General features: G+C 43.5%; 1 protein-coding gene across 2 annotated transcripts in view; it reads left to right on the top strand.

Moving 5' to 3' along the window:
- Positions 1-10,800, top strand: part of PTH1R (parathyroid hormone 1 receptor) — a gene marked incomplete at both ends in the record, with an annotated part of 113,629 nt that extends 102,829 nt beyond the window's left edge. For both annotated transcript variants that reach the window (XM_084282956.1, XM_084282957.1), the window contains 6 exons: positions 808-868; positions 2,899-2,965; positions 6,266-6,360; positions 8,297-8,438; positions 9,664-9,705; positions 10,438-10,800. In XM_084282956.1, the coding sequence (XP_084139082.1) occupies positions 808-868; positions 2,899-2,965; positions 6,266-6,360; positions 8,297-8,438; positions 9,664-9,705; positions 10,438-10,800 (770 nt within the window). The remainder of the gene's footprint in view (positions 1-807; positions 869-2,898; positions 2,966-6,265; positions 6,361-8,296; positions 8,439-9,663; positions 9,706-10,437) is intronic.
- Positions 10,801-18,422: the final 7,622 nt, after the last annotated feature.

Raw genomic sequence — 18,422 nt, 5'->3', positions numbered from 1 at the left:
CTCTCCCCAAAATGGATGGCTTGAACCACAAAGAGGGGTTTCTGAGATGGTTGGGAGCTACCTGACAGTTAAACAATGTGTGAACATGGAAAGTTGCAAAAGGCATGCCCAGACCCTGTTTCGTTGCAGCCACCAAGGTGTTCTGGATTCAATGCAACTTTCTGGCATACTCAAGGCCATTTTCAGGGTGATACAGTCTGAGTCCAATTCTAGACCCACCATTCCCTGAATCCAAAGGAAAGGAACAAATATGTTGGGAAAGATGCACTATACAAACCCCATCTCTGCTTTGAGTTGAATCATTTATGTAGAGCAAGCAACGGTCACACAGGTTCAGGCCATACAGGCTATGTCCCCATACAGCAATGCCATAACTTAGGTACAGGAATGTGACCATTTGTCCTAAGTCCATGACTCACATTGAGTCCATTGACCCCAGATCAACAGGGTATCTCCAGGCATGGCTTAGAATATAGCTTAAGCTTAAGCAAAGCAAGCTGCTCCATTTTGAAAACCAGGAGACTTTAGTAGGGTGGGCTTGTCCAGGCCATGCCATTTGGCCTCCATAAAATGCTCCCTTCCCATCCTTGGTTTACCATTAGGGTGCTTGGACCACAGAAGAGATAAAAAGAACAAGATTTAATGGTCCAAATTCTTTAATGGTCTAAATGGCTTTAATGGTCCAAATTATGCTTGAATATTTAAAAACTCCTTCTTCCACCTTCCCCTATCCTTTTCCGAAGTGGCTTATGCTATCAGAGTCCTCTAATTCCCCTGCTCACCCCGTTGATCTGTGTTTCTTTGCAGGTCTCCCTGCTGTATTTGTTACAGCGTGGGCCAGCGTGAGAGCCACTCTAGCCGACACAGAGTAAGTCCTGTTGGGTTTCCTTTTCTTTCTTTCACCTGTGATGCCTTTGTGGGGCTTCTGGCATAGGTGACTTTGTGGGTGTATCACAAGGATAAAAAGAACCAGAGAAAGCCAGAATCAATCCCTACTATGAAATTAGCAACTCTTTTCTCTTCTCTTCTCTTCTCTTCTCTTCTCTTCTCTTCTCTTCTCTTCTCTTCTCTTCTCTTCTCTTCTCTTCTCTTCTCTTCTCTTCTCTTCTCTTCTCTTCTCTCTTTTTTTTTTTTTTTCTGTTGGGGGTGAAAGTTAAAATGGGTGCAACTTTCCTGGCTTTACTTTCATTTTACAGAAATTAATAATGTGAACACCTACAGCTGTTATCCCTGGGGCTGAAGGAGATGTTTCACAGCCAGGCAGGGGCAGGAATGGCTTGAATCATGAAGGAATGCCCTGAAGAACATGAGTAGAGATCAGTCATTCCCTGCTTCTTCCAGTAGCAGAGCTGGAAAGCCCTGCATGAAGCTGGGGGGTAGCAAATTCATCACAGCCCACAGGAGATGCCTCCACACTGAGGAGGGGTGAAGCACCTCCTCACTGCACAAGGTGTAGGTGCCAGCATGTCCTTAGGATTAAGAAGCATTTGTACAAACTCATGAGATAAATTCTTCCAGACGTATTAAATAGTAATGTTCTGGCTCAGAAAGCCATCCTGAACTGCAGATTGTTGGAAGAATATTCTGGAAAAATGTTACTACCTTCTTGTCTGTTTCTCCTTAAATATCACTTTCCGGCTACTGTAGAAATAGGATGCCGAATCAGCTGTTTCTTTGGTCCTATACAAACACCCCAAGGCCTACTATTCTTGCATCAAGCTGAAGGAAGCATCCATAGCATCAAATCTTCAAGCCCAACACAACCACGTTTGCCTCCAAACAGCCCAACATTGACCACAAGGCAGGTTTCTCCTACACACAATGTGCCATCAAAAATTTGGGGGTCCCAGGCAACTTTTCCAATGACTTTGCCTAGGAAGAGACTGCTTTGCAAAGGGGAGAAAGCCAAGCTCCAGGCTCAGAAGGACCTGGTAGCACAGCTAGTGGAGGATGACGCATCTGCATTGGCTCGGGCTCATCCTCGTACAGCCCTTCAGTCAGCACTGGTGGTTTCTCTGCCCCTGTCTCGCTTTCCTTGAAGAGTTGCCTGGGCAGTTTGGCCCACAAAATGAAAACTGCAGCTGCCATGTGGGGGCTGTCTGGCTCAGATAAAGAAAGGCCTGTGGCAGTCCTCTCTCTGTGGTTGGAGAGAATTCAAACAGAGTAATTAACACTGAGTGACCTTATTCCATGGCTGCTGGAAATGCCTGGGAGGAAATAGCGTCCAGCCCCTCATCAGCAGATGGAGAACCATAGATGAACATCCATGCCACCAACAGTTTGCCCTTACAGTCCTTACTCGGATAAGGGCTGGAGATGAAAAGAAGATAAAGGCTTTTATGGGGCATGTCTGGGTCTTGGTGTGACTGCAGGGATGAAGGAAGCACAGGATCTGAATGTAGAAAAACAGAATTATCCATACTACCACATACTCGGACAGAACTGATCCCCAGGCAAAGTTGTGCAGGTTTATTCCAAGGGGTAGCATTAAACTATTTCAGCCAGTGCAAAACCCAGCACAGCCTCTCTTGTTTTCATGAAAACCAGAATACTTTTCGTGTAGTTTTTTCTCTTAAAGAGATGAAGAAGAAGTGGAAAAGGGTGGGTTCCTGCCCAGAAGCGACAGGTCTTGATGACTGTGGAAAGAGCTGTTCCACCATCTGGAGAGCATAACTTTAAATGCATTTAGCAGGGGTTTCAGTTCTGAATGGTGTAACAGCAGGAAAAAGGGTTCCTTTGGAGCCATGAGGACTGAAGGCAAGGTTAGATCAAGGTCTTTCCAACCCAGCAGGCTTTGGAGGAATCCCATCCTTCAAGGGTGGATTTACCCAAGGAGACAGCGAGTCTGTTGCCCCTCGTAACCAATTATTTCCTAATGGGATCTCAATCTCTTCTCAGGTGTTGGGACTTGAGTGCTGGCAATTTAAAATGGATTATTCAGGTGCCCATCCTGGCAGCTATCGTGGTGAGTACTGGCTGACTGCAACGGTGGGAGGCTGCATTTGATGGTGTAGGCACAGTGCAGAGAGTGGGGCCAGGCTACCCTGCTCTAATTACCTTCTTAGCACAGCTCCTGCCTTAGGTGTGGAGTCTCAGCATCTCCAGTTTAAGGGCCTTATTTTTGACCTGTCTGTAAGTTCAATAGGTGTATACAGCTGTGGAGTTATGTGCAGTTTTGTCTTGCTTAAGAGAGAAAGATGGCATGACCTAAGACCCTAAAACCATTAACGAAACAAATATTCAATATAATATTGACAACCCACGTGATACTGAAAACCCCCAGGGGTCTTAACACATACCATGCATCTGCATTGGGAAGCACTGTTATTAAGTTCATCAGGGACATTTAGTGGGTCATGTGTTTGCTTGAACAGGGTTCTAATTAGCTTGAGAAGTTGCTTTCGCAGTTTTCAGTCATTACTCTTGTTCCTCCTTCTGTCTTTCCCTATGGTTCTCCATTATTCCATCTTCTGATAGTTAGGTAAGTGCAAGTAAAAGAGCTTTTCCCCACCCACATATCCTAGCTCCCCATTACATACATCCAGGAGTAGCTGAGCGGAGTTGGTAAGAATCTCTTTATAGTCTTCAGAGGGTTTTGCATTAAGCTCTGTGTACTTTGCACTGACTCACAAATCAGGAGGCCTTGGAAGATGATCAGTGTGGGTGGGAAGAAAGTCAGTCCATCTGCATATAAACACCAGGAAAGTTTCTGAGGTAAATGTGATCATATGTGTGATTAGGTGAGCTACTTTGGATTTGATGGGTTTTTTTTCTTCTTCAGAATTTCCTTTTGGTGGAAATTCTCCACCTGGCCCTAGTAATCAATTCTGTACCTTGGAAGAAACGAATCACCAAGCCCACAGTGTGGTCATTGGAAACAAAATAGTAGGATGGAGAAGAAAGTTCAGATAGTTCAATGAGATGAATGCCAGCAACCCCATTGCATTTAATTTAAAGCCCAATTAGCAGAGGAGAAAGAGCTCAATTGAGGCTTGCCCTTGTAAAAATAATGTTTCTCCATGAGGCTCTGCTCTGCTTGTACCTTGGCTATTTGCAAATGCAGCTATTTATCATGCAAAAATATTCTGTGGGTTGTTTCTGTTTAATTTCTGTGGGTTCATATTGTTCACTTGGCTGCCTTTTCAATTCCCACACTGGCTGGTCATATGTTGCTGGACTAAGTTATGCATTTTCTGGATGTACTTGCAGAGAATTTGAAGGCTGAGGGGCTTAAAATCCCTCCACTATGTTACTAACTGATTTTGTTCAGTTGTCTGGATTTCTTTTAAACCTTAGCACATGTTTCAGGAACGTCACAGGAGTTTCCCTCCTGACTATGATAAGGTTGGATATCTTCAATTTATTCAACAAATGTAGAACAAGATACCACAGTTGAGACTTTGAAGCTAGAAAAACTCATATGAGAAAAAAAAGCCTGCTTTTTTTTTTTTTTTTTTTTTTTTTTTTTTAATTCCTTTTTCTAACATTGGTTTCCAATGAAAATGAGTTATATGCCCCAGGCTGTGTGCTTCTCTGCCTGTCGGTCTATCCATCCCTCCCTTACAACTCTTGTGCCAGTCAGTAAATTCCAACCAAATGTAACTAAGGGAATGGAGTTGCATAGATGTTAAAATCCCACAGACCTCATGAAAACAGTCAAATAGATACTGGAGAGAAATTCTACCAATGCCCCTTCACTGGAAAGGGCGTAGTGTGACCTTACCCCTTTTTAACACAGAGGAGAGCTGTTCGAAATGAACTTGCACCTCGTTAAAGGAGAAAGAATCCAACCACAGAAGACAAAGCCATAGCAAACCAGGCCGTGTACATTCGGCTGCTCAGGGAGCTACTTGTTTTAACAGTGGGGATAATTAACCATTGGAACGACTTAGCAATGGTTGTGGTAGGATCTCCGTCATGGAAACACTGAAACCCAGATCTGCTGTAGCTCAAACCAAAATGAATACAAGGAGGTCTTATGGACTGTGCTTTGCAGGAGATCAAACTAGAGGTTCCTAATGGTCCCTTCTGGTGTAAAACTACAAGACTGTGTGTGGCGTGGTAATTTGTTTCCTTGAAATGCTGCTACACTGGTATCTGAGAAGTCAAATGACTGCTGCAAACCCATAGACATCAGTATTAGCCCAGCAGTGTGCAGCCTTCTTGTAGTTTCACCATGTCCTTGAGAATAGGTTTGTCGGGGACAGCTAGGGTTATAAGCCATTCATAAGAACATTCAAAAACCCAGGAATCCCCCAAACATCTCCCCATTTCTCAGCTCTGATAAATATCAGTGTAACCATGAGGTATTGTTACCTTTTGCAGCATCCCTCACCATGGGCATGTTCCTGTAGGACTGGGTGAGCTTAGTTCAGCAACTGGGTTCGCAGATATGGCTCCCTGTACAGCAAGAAGATATTTTTTTCTGTCTGTTGTTGCTGTCCCTACTGTCTGGTCCACACCACACACTCCTCTGGAGAACTTTTATTGTAGATGTACAACAGAAGTTGTAGTTATTTTACCCTTCTATGTTCTTGACCTGTCATATCTAGCTGTGTCTACTCTGTGTTTTCTTCGTGATGCAGGTTGCTTGTTCTTCTTTCCTTTTGCACATGGAAATATGTAAAATCATCTTACTAATGCTCCTCTTAGCCTGAGGGGACCTTAACATCAGGTTGGCTGCAAGGGACAATATAACTGAACTTCACTCTGCTCCCTGGACCCCAAACTCAGCTTAAGAGGTTTATGAGGCCATAAAAATGGCCCATATCACTGTACAGAGCTGTAAGCCAAGTAATAAAGATGATGTGAAAAACACTGAGAGCTGACTGCGGTCCAAACCTTGAAATGTCTGGTAATCACTGCCTTGAATACTGAGATTATATCCACTTGTCAGGTGTCTACTCACCACCTCCTCGCTATCTTTCAGTCTCTCCCTATCTCACAGCATTTTTCAATAAGGGACTCATGCACAAGGCAGCCCAGGCTGGCTAGCTCATGTGTCGGTGTTCCCATTTGGGATGCCTACCCCTTCCCAGAGGATGCCATTCCCTTCTCTCTCAACCATTCTGGTTAAACAAGGCTGGTGTAATCTCACCATTCACTGGGTTTTTCCCAGGGGAGCTATCCCTGCCCCAGGAGGAGCACTTCCAGCTCAGACACAAGCCCCTTGACTCACCTTGGGGGAAGCACAGCCTGACCAATGTGAACATCAGCTGCATCTCCTTTAACAGTTTTTAATTGTTGTTGTTTTTCCCTCTTCCAGGTAAATTTTATTCTTTTTATCAATATTATCAGAGTCCTAGCAACCAAGCTACGGGAGACAAATGCAGGGAGGTGTGACTCAAGACAACAGTACAGGTGAGTCACGAACCCTCCTCGGTTTGGGGAGAAGTCAAAGTTCCCCCTTCCCTCTTTGACTGCAGAGGGAGCCCTGGGTGAGTGGTTCAGCTGAAAATACCCACCCTGTAGACACTTAAAAAAAGGTGAGAAGAACACCATCTTCTGAGCCTGATAATGCAGAATGAATCAGCAGCCGATTAAACCTCCCCTAAACCTCTCCAATCCAACCCCAGGGACCTGCCTCATAGTAAAGAGAGGAGCTCAGTTCCTCCAGCCAGTTAGGAAGTGACTGTGCTGGCCTTGAACCAACAGTGCAAAAATAAAAGCGTTGCTGGTGCTGTTGAAGCCCCTAAACCTTGTACAATTTTATTTATTTCTGTTTATTTCCCTCCTGTGCTTTGTAAAACTTGGTCTATTTGTTAAATCTGCCCTTCAGCGGGTGCTCCAGTGCTTTTGCTGAAATAATAATAATAAAAAAAAAAAAAGATTCCTGAAACTTTGCTGGAAATCTGGCCTTTCCTTGTTTGTTTTGTTTTCCTTTGTTCTGCCAGCTCTTCTCTCTTGATAATTTAGGGTATTTGTAGTATGGTCAAAGCTGGACAGAAAAAGCAGATTGCTGAGACACCTCGGCTGCTCGAGGGCTCCCAAGGCTTCTCCGAATCCCTTCGGCTGGACTCACCGGCAGGACACATGCAGGGGGGAAGAACAGGGCAATTTGGGCTGCAAACCATGAGCTCATTGCTACCATCACACTCTCCAAACACAAGATGTTTCATTTGAATCAGGAATGATATTTGGCTGGAAAACACCTCTCCATTTTCCTTTGCTGCCCTGTCAGGGCTCTGATTTATCTATTTATTTATTTATCCCTGGCTGAAGCTTGCTATTAATTATGGTTTGGATGGGGCCTGCTCCTTTTAATGTTCTAAATTCCCTCGGTGGTTTCCAGTTGCTGGACAGAGGTGGTACCAGGTCTTTCTGGTAGTGATGTCCGTCCTTCTCAATAATTGCCTGCACTTGGTGACTTGCTGTAACTCTTGGCAGCAGGTTTAATCCTTCAATTAGCATCACTTCCAGGCAAAGCTGGATCCCTCAGGAGCAAACCCAGCCAAGCACTCAGGGCTTCATTTTACCTCCCTCCTACCCCCTGACATAGGTGTTGTGCTGAGATGGAGCTTCTCCTTCAAACAGGGCTTTCCAGGGGATGCTGCAGTCCAAAACACCTCCTAGGATTGGTGACCCCCAGCTTACCCCGTACTATGACATCCACTTCCCTTTGGTATCTAGCATAATTCTGCAATTCCCTCTCCACCGTTGCACAGAAGGCACTAACCCTGGGTGGATCTTTGCTTCAAAAAGAAGAGAGAACTGTAAAATTACAGAAATTTTGTGGTGAGCAGGACTCTCTGGAAACCATCCGGTCCAGTCCCTCTGCTCCAACAAGGCCATCTGGAGTAGGCTGTCTAGGACCATTTCCAGTCTTTAAATTCAGAAGCAGAATCACCCTTTAGGGGCAAGGGAATTTAGAGGCTGGGACCTGGAAGCAGCAGTGGATATTTCTTTCCAGTCACTCTTCCATCTTGTTCCCATATTCCTGACTGAAAATAGTGGATGGTCTCAGGCTGAGAAAGAAGTCTTGGTGTCTTCACCTCCAGTACCTACAGCAGCATCTCATGGGGACATGCATGTGAAGAGGGTTAGATTAGCATATCATGACATGCTGGGGGATGGATTGGGTTGTGTCTCATGCCATACGAGAATAAATGGCTTGAAACTGTGGGTGGACATAGAGCCTGGGTAAATGTAAGTTCTCCAGGACTAGTAAAGGGGGCATGTTGAGCCATAATAAAATTATGCATGATAGACACACAAGGTATGAGGTGGACCAGCCTGGCTGGGAGTTTCACTCCATCCACTGACTTCCTCTGTGTCTTCTCTTTCCTTGTTCCTCCAGGAAGCTGCTGAAATCTACCCTCGTCCTTATGCCTCTCTTTGGCGTTCACTATATTGTTTTCATGGCTATGCCATACACAGATGTGTCAGGGATTCTTTGGCAAGTTCAAATGCACTATGAAATGCTGTTCAACTCTTTCCAGGTATTGTAATTGTTAAACTATGGGGACAAACTACAAGAATTTAAACAGAGGGGGAAGGGAAAGGAGAGTGCAAGGTGTTCTCTTTAGAAACAGGGTTGTGTTTACAGCATGTCAGATTTCATTCACAAGGTGATTTGACAGTATTTTAGCAACAAGTATGTTTTATATTTGCAAAATACAGTGCCAAAAGGATCAGTGTGTCAAAAAAAAAAAAAAAACTGTTGAAAGATACCTTGCCCCACAAAATCTGTGTAGATCCAGGATAGACATAAGCTGGTAGAGATCCACAGAGACGTGTTGTTTCAAATTAGCTTCCAATTAGCTTATCCCAAGCTGTCTCTCAGCACTGTGAATGGATTCCTCAGTTCAAGGTTTGGGTAAAAGGCAAATTCAGTTATAGGACTGCTCCTGTATAAGGCACAACAGCAAGAATATGCAAAGCTCTACAATCAGAGCAGTGTTTTTTAGCCACTGCCCACTCTTCCCTCAGAGATTAACTTTTGGCTCACATGCAACTACCTATCATCATGGTCAACTAGTGTGGATGATGGAGGGGGACAGTGGGTCTGCCAGATGAAATTGTATAGCAGGTGGGGACAAAGCTTGCATCCATGCACTTCCACAGTTCCTGCTGGGCTCAGAAGGGAACAAATAGCAGGTGACCTCACCAAGATCTGGACGAACTATTGACCAATAAAAAATATGTGGACGGTTTTCTCACATCTGACTGGTTTTGCCGCTCCCCCTCAGCCAGTTCTGCCCAACGTACAGGCTGCCCCACTTGAAACAAGGGCTGAAAGAGTCCCATTAGGGCCATCTCCTGTCCAGCAGCAGGATCAGCTACATGTAAAGCACTGGAAATGTGTATCCAATATGTTCCTAAATACCTCTAGTGAGTGAGACCCCACCACCTTCCCAGGCACTCATCACTGTCTTAGGAATTTTGCAAAAGATCGGGGCAGGGGAATAGATGTGTTAGGTAGAGCATGATCCAGAGAGTTTATATAGTCCATTTACTTTGTGAATTGTCTGTAAAAAATGGCTACGTTAATCTGTCCCTCATGCACTACTAAACAGAGCAATGTTTCCTATCCATATCATATAAAGCAAGTTATAAACATCACTGATTTCAGAGAAGCACAGGGATGCTGGGCAACCCCATCGGGGTATAGATACTCAGCTGCTGCCAGATTAATATTAATGTGTTATTTCTTCTTTCTTCTAGGGATTTTTTGTTGCCATCATATACTGTTTTTGCAATGGAGAGGTAAGAGTCATCAGCTTCTTAATTATGTCCCACCTTTGTTAAGCTAGTTCTAAATGCAGGTGGTAAGGTGGATGCACATCAGTGTATCCCCTCTTAGTCTAGAGATGCAACCCTGTTTTTCACTCGCTGAAAGATCTGTCCATGCACACAGAAAGTTCGTACACTCATTTTGGTCATGTAAGACATACAGATCAATCTGTCATCAATAAATGAGCTACTGGAAGTAGCTAATGGGTGGAAAAAATGTGCTTTTTTTTTTCCTTTTCCCAGCACAAGTGCTGTTTTGTGCTGCCTAATATCTGATCGGTGGCAGAAATAAAAGGGGATTGATAGAATAGCTGTCTAAGCAGCAAGCTCTTTTGTTAGGCCAAGCTTTGTTGACCCTTTTATTCTGTTTCAAGTGACATGCTTTAATTTTAAGATTGCTTTTGAGCTGTCTTTGTTCCCTGTAATTCCCTCTGTGGCTGGATGCTAACAATCTAGGTGGTCAGTGAATGCACAGTGCAAAGAATAGAATTACTTTCATGGTCCAACATAAGTTTTGTTGGGCCTAAGCTTATGGATTTTAAGGGGAAATGCAACTACAGATATGTTTCTTATGTTCTGCAGCATAAACACAAGATGTTCCTTCCAATTTTACCCTCCAAAGATTTCTCCACCCCTGTGGATAATACATCCTGCTGATCGCCCTCTGTCCTTCCACTGATGTTTTTTTTTCCCCTCTTATCTCAGGTCCAAGCAGAAATAAAGAAGTCATGGAGCAGGTGGACATTAGCACTTGACTTCAAAAGGAAAGCACGAAGTGGGAGCACAACCTACAGTTATGGACCAATGGTTTCCCACACCAGCATCACAAATGTAGCCACGAGAGGGGCACTTGCCCTCCATCTCAATACAAGACTTATACCAGGGACCCTCAACGGACACCGGAATTTACCAGGTTATGTAAAAAATGGCTCTATTTCTGAAAACTCCATGCCTTCTTCTGGACCAGAGCAGTACAACAAAGACGAGGAGTACCTGAATGGCTCTGGGCTTTATGATGGAGACAGACCCACAGTACTTGTTGAAGAAGAAAGAGAGACAGTGATGTAAAGAGAGGAGGAGAAGAAGCAAAAGGATGAGAAAGGTTCCTGGAGAGCATTTAGTGGGCAAAAGAATATCAGGCCACGCATCAGATGCCAAGGATTTCCATACAGTTTCTCTGTTCGGTGGAACGAGAGGTTAAGTTATATGGGAAAAAAAAGTGAGCCACCAATGTGGCCAGTGGTTGATCACACACATATATTCAGTGATCTGAGTCTCCCTGGTGATAATGGGGGCAGGGCTGTCCCGAGGGCCTTGCTACCTGCTGAACAGAGATACTGAGAGTTGGCGAGGGAGGGTTGCACAGGAGCACGTGGTCCTTTCACCTTTTGGAGAGCTTGGGCAGCCTGGGAGGGTGGGAGTCTCACCCAGTAGAGCAAGAGTCTTGCAAGAAAGGTACAGTGCCATCTTCTTGCAAGGGTACAAAGCCACCCTGGGCACCAGCATCTTTGGTTCAGTTTGCTCTTTCCTCTTAAAGTCTGTCTGGTAACACACACGAGACCTACTCGGGGAGGCTGTGGCTGTCCATTCTTGCAGCCAAGAGCTCAGCATGGAAGGGTCGGTACGACCAGCTGCCTGGGGCATGTTCTTCCCTTGGGTATTCCCACTGCCTGCCAAAATGGTCCTCTGCGGTAGGCAGGGTTAACAGCTCATGTTGCTAGATGCAGGCTGAAAACTGTATTCTCCTTTCCCTGACCTGAGTCCCAGTAGCAAGCCAGAAACCAGTGCAATTTTAGGATGGAAAATGTGGTTATCAAAATGTGCGAAAATGTCATTCTTCCAGATACAGCAGTGGAGAGAGGCCCACCCTGACTGCTCCCAAGCTGGCTGAGGCAGGGAGGGGAATTTGGTTGTGATCTTCACAAGATCTTCATGAAGAGTGTGTGCCGGTGTCTGTGTGGCTAAAATCTGCTCTGAGGGTAGCTAAATGAGCCCTCCCTGTTTGTGGAAGCTCATGGAAACAAGCTTCAGTCATTTTTTTAATCTTTAAATTGATGTTCGTTCTCCCCATCTGAATTTCTTGTTTCTCACTACTCCATGCCCTCACAAGGAGAAAGACTCCAAATCTGTCTGCATGGCCCAGAGGCATAAGATGCTGGATACAGCCAGGCAAACCTACCTTCATGAGAACCAAGGGCAAAATTTGCTGGACAAAAGCACAGGGATTGCTCCTAGAAGGTCACCTTCTGAGCATCTTTCCCATTCTTAACAGTGGGGTCATTCAGATGAGCCACACACACACCTATGTGCACCTGGCCACTGCCTTAGCTGGTGCCAATGAGTATAAAACTTCAACCAAAACCATTGAGTTTGCTTAGAGATGCTCAGATGAGAAAATGCTATTGGGGTTGCCTCCAAAGGGAAGAGCACAAGGAAAAACCTGCTTCCTACAAGAGAGAGAGACCAGGAATATTTTTTCCCTGTGCAGAGTTTCTCTTTCTGGTGGTTTTTGCAAGGTGTGCCAAAAGGTCGTTTTCTGACACACTTCATGTCTTCATCAGTGGCAAAGAGATACAGCCTTTGTTGACCAACCGTGTTATGTGCTGAGGTCATTTCACACCAGCTGAGCGTTAGCAAAGGGTCTCTGACCATTCTGAAGCATGATTGAGAAGTGTCCAGTACTACAAAATTAGGAACAATGACCAGATTTCCTATTGCAGCAAGTGCTTCCTCAAAGAAAGGACTCTGGCTGAGCCAGCCTGGATCCTCTCTTCAGACCCTGTCATAATGTCACTATTCAGTTCAAGCTGTCCAAAAGTCAGCCTCTCATGGTGCTTTGTTTTGTTTTGTTTTCATATTTCTTTTTTTCTTTCTTGGTAAATTCCAATCACCTGAAGCATTTTTACTCCACCTTACTGTTATGCAAATCGGATAGAAAACAGGCCTTGGGGCAGTTTGCAGAAGTCCTTTAGGATGCAGGTGGAACCTATAGAATAACCTATTCTCTGTCCTGGTCCTTTAGATATGCTGCTGGGTGGCACCAACCAGCACCTCAGAGATGTATCCAATCACTTCACCACTGCGACTTTTGAGTATGTATTAAGGACAAACTTCCCCCAAAACTCTGAAGTTGGTCAGGAAGAGCTGCTGAGACCTTGACTCTGCTTTCTGTGTCCCACATCATCTTTAAACAGCTTCTCAGGTTAGGATCCAACACCCAGTGAAGTCAAGGAACAAACCTCCTCCCCTTGACATCCCTGGGTTTTGGATTCGGACCTGGTAGAGGTGTGGTGGCTAAGAGATAGGTAGGGGATGTGGTAGCCTCTGTAAGGCATTGAAGCACCTCTCAACCAATTGCAAACACGCATGAGCCAATCTTTAAAAGCCAGTATTTATTTGTGATGTTTGTCGTTTTTGTTTTGGTTTGGTTTTGTTTGTTTGTTTTGTATCATTATAATAAGTCAAAACTCCTCATAACCATTTACCACCAAATCAGCAGCTATTGAAAGGACAGGTTTTCAAAGCATAAACTTTTCTTATTGTCACTGTTGCTATTGTGAACAACAATATTCACAGGAACAATGCTAACAATGCTATTACAGAGAAGTTAGGTAGCCTTGCCAGAGAAGTCAGCTCTAGTGAAAGCTTAGCATGGAGAGCTAACCAGCTCTGCAGAAATCTGAGTCAGCCCAGCCATGCTCGCTGCTTGCCTTTTCCTCACAGATTTTGGCATGGCCTCAGGAGGGAATGTAAAGGGGGTACAAGTTATCACCAGTCAGCTGTCAATGTGTAGAGCTGCGATACTTAACATCCCATGTGGCTGAACCACCGATAAGAGAGAAGCACATTGAGGATGCTGTCTCTGGCTTTCTATCCATCTAGAAGTATGTTGTGCTTAAATCTTCCAAGTACATGCAATGACCTTCCTGATTTTCTCACTCAAAGATCACTTAACATCATTTCACTGTTGGAACAAAGCAAAAGAAAAAAAAAAAAAAAAAGACCAGAAAAAAAGAAAGAACCACCAAAAAACCCACTCACTGTTTACTTGTGCTTGTTACAGACCCCTCAAGATTAATAATATTTGACAATCACTTAGCAAAGTTCAAGGAATTAGCAAAAACCATAAAATTATTTATAAACAAATACAAAACCCCTCGTAAACTGAAATGCATTCATCACTGGATTACTTACAATAAATGCTTAAAAACTGATGATAAATGGAGATAAAAATTACATGCACAACGGGAAGAAATCTTTTCAAATGCAAATCACACATAATAGATTCTTTTTTCTTGGGTTCATGAAAGAAAGGAAGATGTTTATACCAAAACAGGGGAATAATTTTGCCTTTAAACTCATGACAGACTGTGAGGTAGACTGTATATTTGTCAAAGTCTGTTCCTATCTGTCCTGTGCTGAGTGCTGAGATTGCAGAAAGTGTTGACTGAGTGCATAGGCTGTGCTTTGTTAGGTAGGGATCCAAGGACATCCTCCACTGAGTCTCTGAAACAGAGAAGAAACCACCATTTGCAGTTTGAATTTGTGCTGGAAGGGCAGGCAGAGTGGTCCTGCCAGTGCTTAGCCAAAAGCCTGCAGATCTGGAGTGTGGTCACCTTCACTTTTCTCCATCACCGGGCACTTCTCAAGGACAGTTTATCCCCATCCAGAGGTCTGAGTCCCCCTGGGGTGATAGTTCTCATCCTGGGAAAAAAAAAAAGAAAAAAAAAAAAAAGGAGGCAGCTGTGGAGTCAGGGTACAGCCAACACTTGGGTAGAGAGACTTTCACAAACACATCCTAGGAGGAGGCAAAGGCTTGGAGGAACTGGTTGTATTTTTCCAGTTTTGATTCTTCCACTGTGTCATCTTTGTGTACTTTTTCTTCTCATCCTGTAAAGCATCTGGCTGTATCCTATAGCTCCTCTTGCTTCTCTAAGCACACTGGGGAGGGGTCTCCTTGCCCACCTTTTGGGTGGCTGTCCCCTTCTCCATTGCCACTGAGGTGCTGGGTTTGGGCAGGGAATCTCAACCCCTGGCAGGTTTAAATCATGGTACCCAGCCCAGCAGCACCGTCTGCTGATGCTCCTGAGTCTTTTTTCCCTTTTCTCCTGGATATGTGCGGATGAGTGATTTTACACCTTCTATAAACTGCTTTGTCTTGGTGCAAATGAGATTATGTCTTTTCCCATTCCGCACCATTCCTCAGCTCTGCTCCATCCTGTCCAATACATATCAGAGCCAAAATATTGACAAAGTTCTCCTAAAAACTGAACTCCTCAGCCAGGGATTAGCATCTTTTTTTTTGTTGTTTATGGGAAATTGGCTGAAAGCTTCAGAACATCCACAGTGCTGGTAAAATTTTTCAATTTTTTTAAATATAAAAATACATTAGGATTGAAGATCCAATTTTATTCTTGTTTTTTTTTTTTTTTTTTTTTTTTGATTAATTCAATGACTGGCTTACAAATTTTTAAACTTCAGAATCTGATCTTTTAAAAAGTTAAGAAACCTCAGCTATCATTTTGGTTTTCTTTTGTTGTTGTTGTTGTTTTGTTTTGTTTTTTCACTGGCTGATTTTCCTGCACAACTTCCACTCAGAATTGAAAACTTCAAGCAGAATTACTGAGGATGAGGAAAGCGATCAGTATCTCCCTTAAGTCATCCAGATTTCTCACTCTGTTCAATCATTCTTTCACCTGAAATAGGACTGCGTGAAATGAGAGAAAGCACTTTAAGAGTCTGCATTTAAGGGAGAGGTTGCATGAACCCGTGAAGTCCTTTTGTGTCCAACACTGCTTCTTATTAGCATAGGTGTGTTTTTGCACCTATTGGTGCCCATTGCCCATGAGTTTGCTACAGACTAGTCCCTACCTTGTCATGGAAAGTTATGTGACAATAATGTGGTTCACATCCTCTCCTTCTGGCTTCACCCAGATTTTATGACATTTTAACTGTAACAGGAAGAAAAAAAAAAAAAAAAAAAACTGAGACAGCATTTTCCAGCCTTTGGGGTTATGGGTTTGGTGTCTGCCTCCTCAGCCATGTATCCTATGTCATAAATGGGCATCGCACTGGTGACTGCAAGTTGTAAATTGCTCAGCATGTGAGGAAGCTTTGTTTTAAGGCCATGAGCAGGTTAAGGTAGGTCTTCGCCACGGCACTTTCCAGCTGACAGCACCAGCTGGGGGAGAAATCATGTTGCACCCTCAGAGAGGTCTAGGGAAATTATTTATTTTTAAAAGTCTTTATGCTGGAACACGTTTTGTGTTTGATTTTTTTTAATTATTATTATTTTTACTTCTATTTTTGTGTTTAATTTTTTTTAAGTTATTATTATTTTTACTTCTATTGCTGATGAATTGCCACGTTCTGCAGAGTAAATAGAGGACATATATGATATTCCTGGCCAGCTACAGAGCTTTTCAGGAACCCAGTGTCACTCTCCAGACAGAGTAGATTTTATATCCCATTCCTCTAGGGTGTCTTGAAATGAGAAAAATATTAAATTGTAAAGGAAATGAGTTTGCAAAAGACCCTATAAATAAATTTCCATCATGGATTGGCCAGGTCTGTCTGGATTTGCCTGGAAAAAATAATGGTTCATAAATTGTATAAGTAAAATAAAAATCATGTCCATCTCTGTGGACATTTGTTGGAAAGCAGTCCTCCTGGTTTTGCCTACAGAAGTGAAAGGTTGAGCCCCCTGGACAACAAATTCTGTTGGCCCAAAGGAACGTGTTGTTCTGAGGCAGCAAATTCTGCCATTTGTACAAAAGTTATTGGGCTTACCCTGTTCCATCCAGGCTATTTTTGTGGTCTCTCATAAAATCAAACTCAAGCTTAGCTCTTAGCTAAGGGTGGGAGAGCAAAAGAAAGCAGAGGTGAGTTGTTACAAAGACGTGGTTAACTAAAATGTACTAAAATAAAACCTCACCATTGCAATGGTAAAAAAAAATAATAATAATCTAAGAAATAAATTGAATTTTCTTATTTGCTTTTGCTCAGAAAACACAAACAACAAAAAAAAGATAAAGGTTGGCTTTTTTTTTCCCCCCAATAATGAGCCATTACCTGATCAATTGAGCCAGAAACCTGGTCTCGTGTTTCTATGTGCTCCATGGGATGCATGGAAGTGTACAGAGATGTGACTGAGAACTCACCTGTGACCAGCTTCTGGTCCTGTAAAGCTCAGAGACATCAAGCCCAGCTAAACCAAAACCAGTGACCTTGTTCTGGAAGTCTTAGCCAGAAATATTATTCATGAGCTTCATTTAGTGGTTAGCCACAAGTTTATTTGCTGTCTATATATCAAGCCTCATAAGAGGCAAAATGTGTCCTAATCAAGGTACTTCTTTATTCAGGCCTGATAGACATCTTCACTGGCTCCTCTTTGGCCTGTAGGTGGTTTTGATTATTTTAGAGCAGGGATCTTCTACTGAGAGTCCAGCAGGTGCAGGTGAGCCTGAGACATGGGTTTTTGGCAGTGCTAGCAGACTGTAGCATTAGTCTGGGTGGTGGTCCAGGTCTGCAGAGGGGATAGGACCAGCAACCGTTTTAGGTCTTCGACAGTGCTTCTCCTTAGTGGGCAGAAAAGGCCACAGCAAGGACCAGCAGAGTGGACACCCCTGTCCTTCTATCCCAAATTCATGTTGGTTGGGGTCCTTCTCTACACTTAGCTTCTATTTTCCAACCTCGCCCTAGAAAAGAACCCCCTAAATCTCACCTAAAGAACTCAGTCAGGCATTTCATTTTCCATTTTAACTGGATGCAGACTCAGGGTTTTTTAATGGCTAGAAGCCAATCTCAACTCCGAGATTCAAAACCAATCTGGAACATCAGGAGGGGAAAACAATTTGCTCAGATCGGCTGCACAGCACCCTCGTCACATCACATCCATCACGCAGGGCTCAGAGCACAGGCACCCTGGCAGAGCCGAAAGGTTGGTCTGCCAAAACTGTCTTTTGTTCGCCATGAATTTTTAAGGAAAGAGCACAGAGAGTAAGAAAAAGACTTGCTGTCTTTGCTCCACACTTAAGAATGATTATAAACAATAAAATAGTCATAATAGGTTATTTTTTTTCATTTATTTCATCAGGTTCTGTTGAATGCTCTAATGGTTTCTGTGCAGTGTCTGGTGTTCTGGCTTCTCCTGTGCGGAAGGAGTTCTCTGTGGTGGAGGGAATAGATATAATGAGCGGACGGAGTCATTCAACACTAGTCCCTAGGGCAGGACAGTTAGAAACAGACCTGATGTTGATTTTATGTTCATTGGCAGAAGGCAGGAGCTACTCCACTGAAGTTAATTGAGTTAACTCGGTCGAATGCCAAGGCAAAACAGATCTGAATCTAGACCACAGTTCAAGACTCATTTGCAATTTGCATAATGGAATTAAAATAAAGCTTCCAACTGTAGCAACAGAAATACTCTGCTGAGAATTAGACACTGGGTTTGCTGTTTGGGATTAAATAAAATGACACCCAATGCATCAGCCATCACATAAAGCAAACGTGTTTTATCTCTGCTTGTCCAGATTACTCTGTTCTCCCCACGGCCATACACTGTGGTCACTTAGCCATTCTCAGCTGTTTTAACTGGTAGGGATTTTTCTTAGCTCCTTCTTTCTTTTTCTCTTTTTTTTTTTCTTCTTTCTTTTTTTTTCTTTTATTTCCTACTTGCATGGGAATTCAGA

The sequence above is a fragment of the Netta rufina genome, assembly GCF_964035555.1.
Source record: "Netta rufina genome assembly, chromosome: 2".
Lineage (NCBI taxonomy): Eukaryota > Metazoa > Chordata > Aves > Anseriformes > Anatidae > Netta > Netta rufina.
Note: the sequence above shows the minus strand (reverse complement) of the source record. Positions and strands in the feature narration are given on the sequence as shown.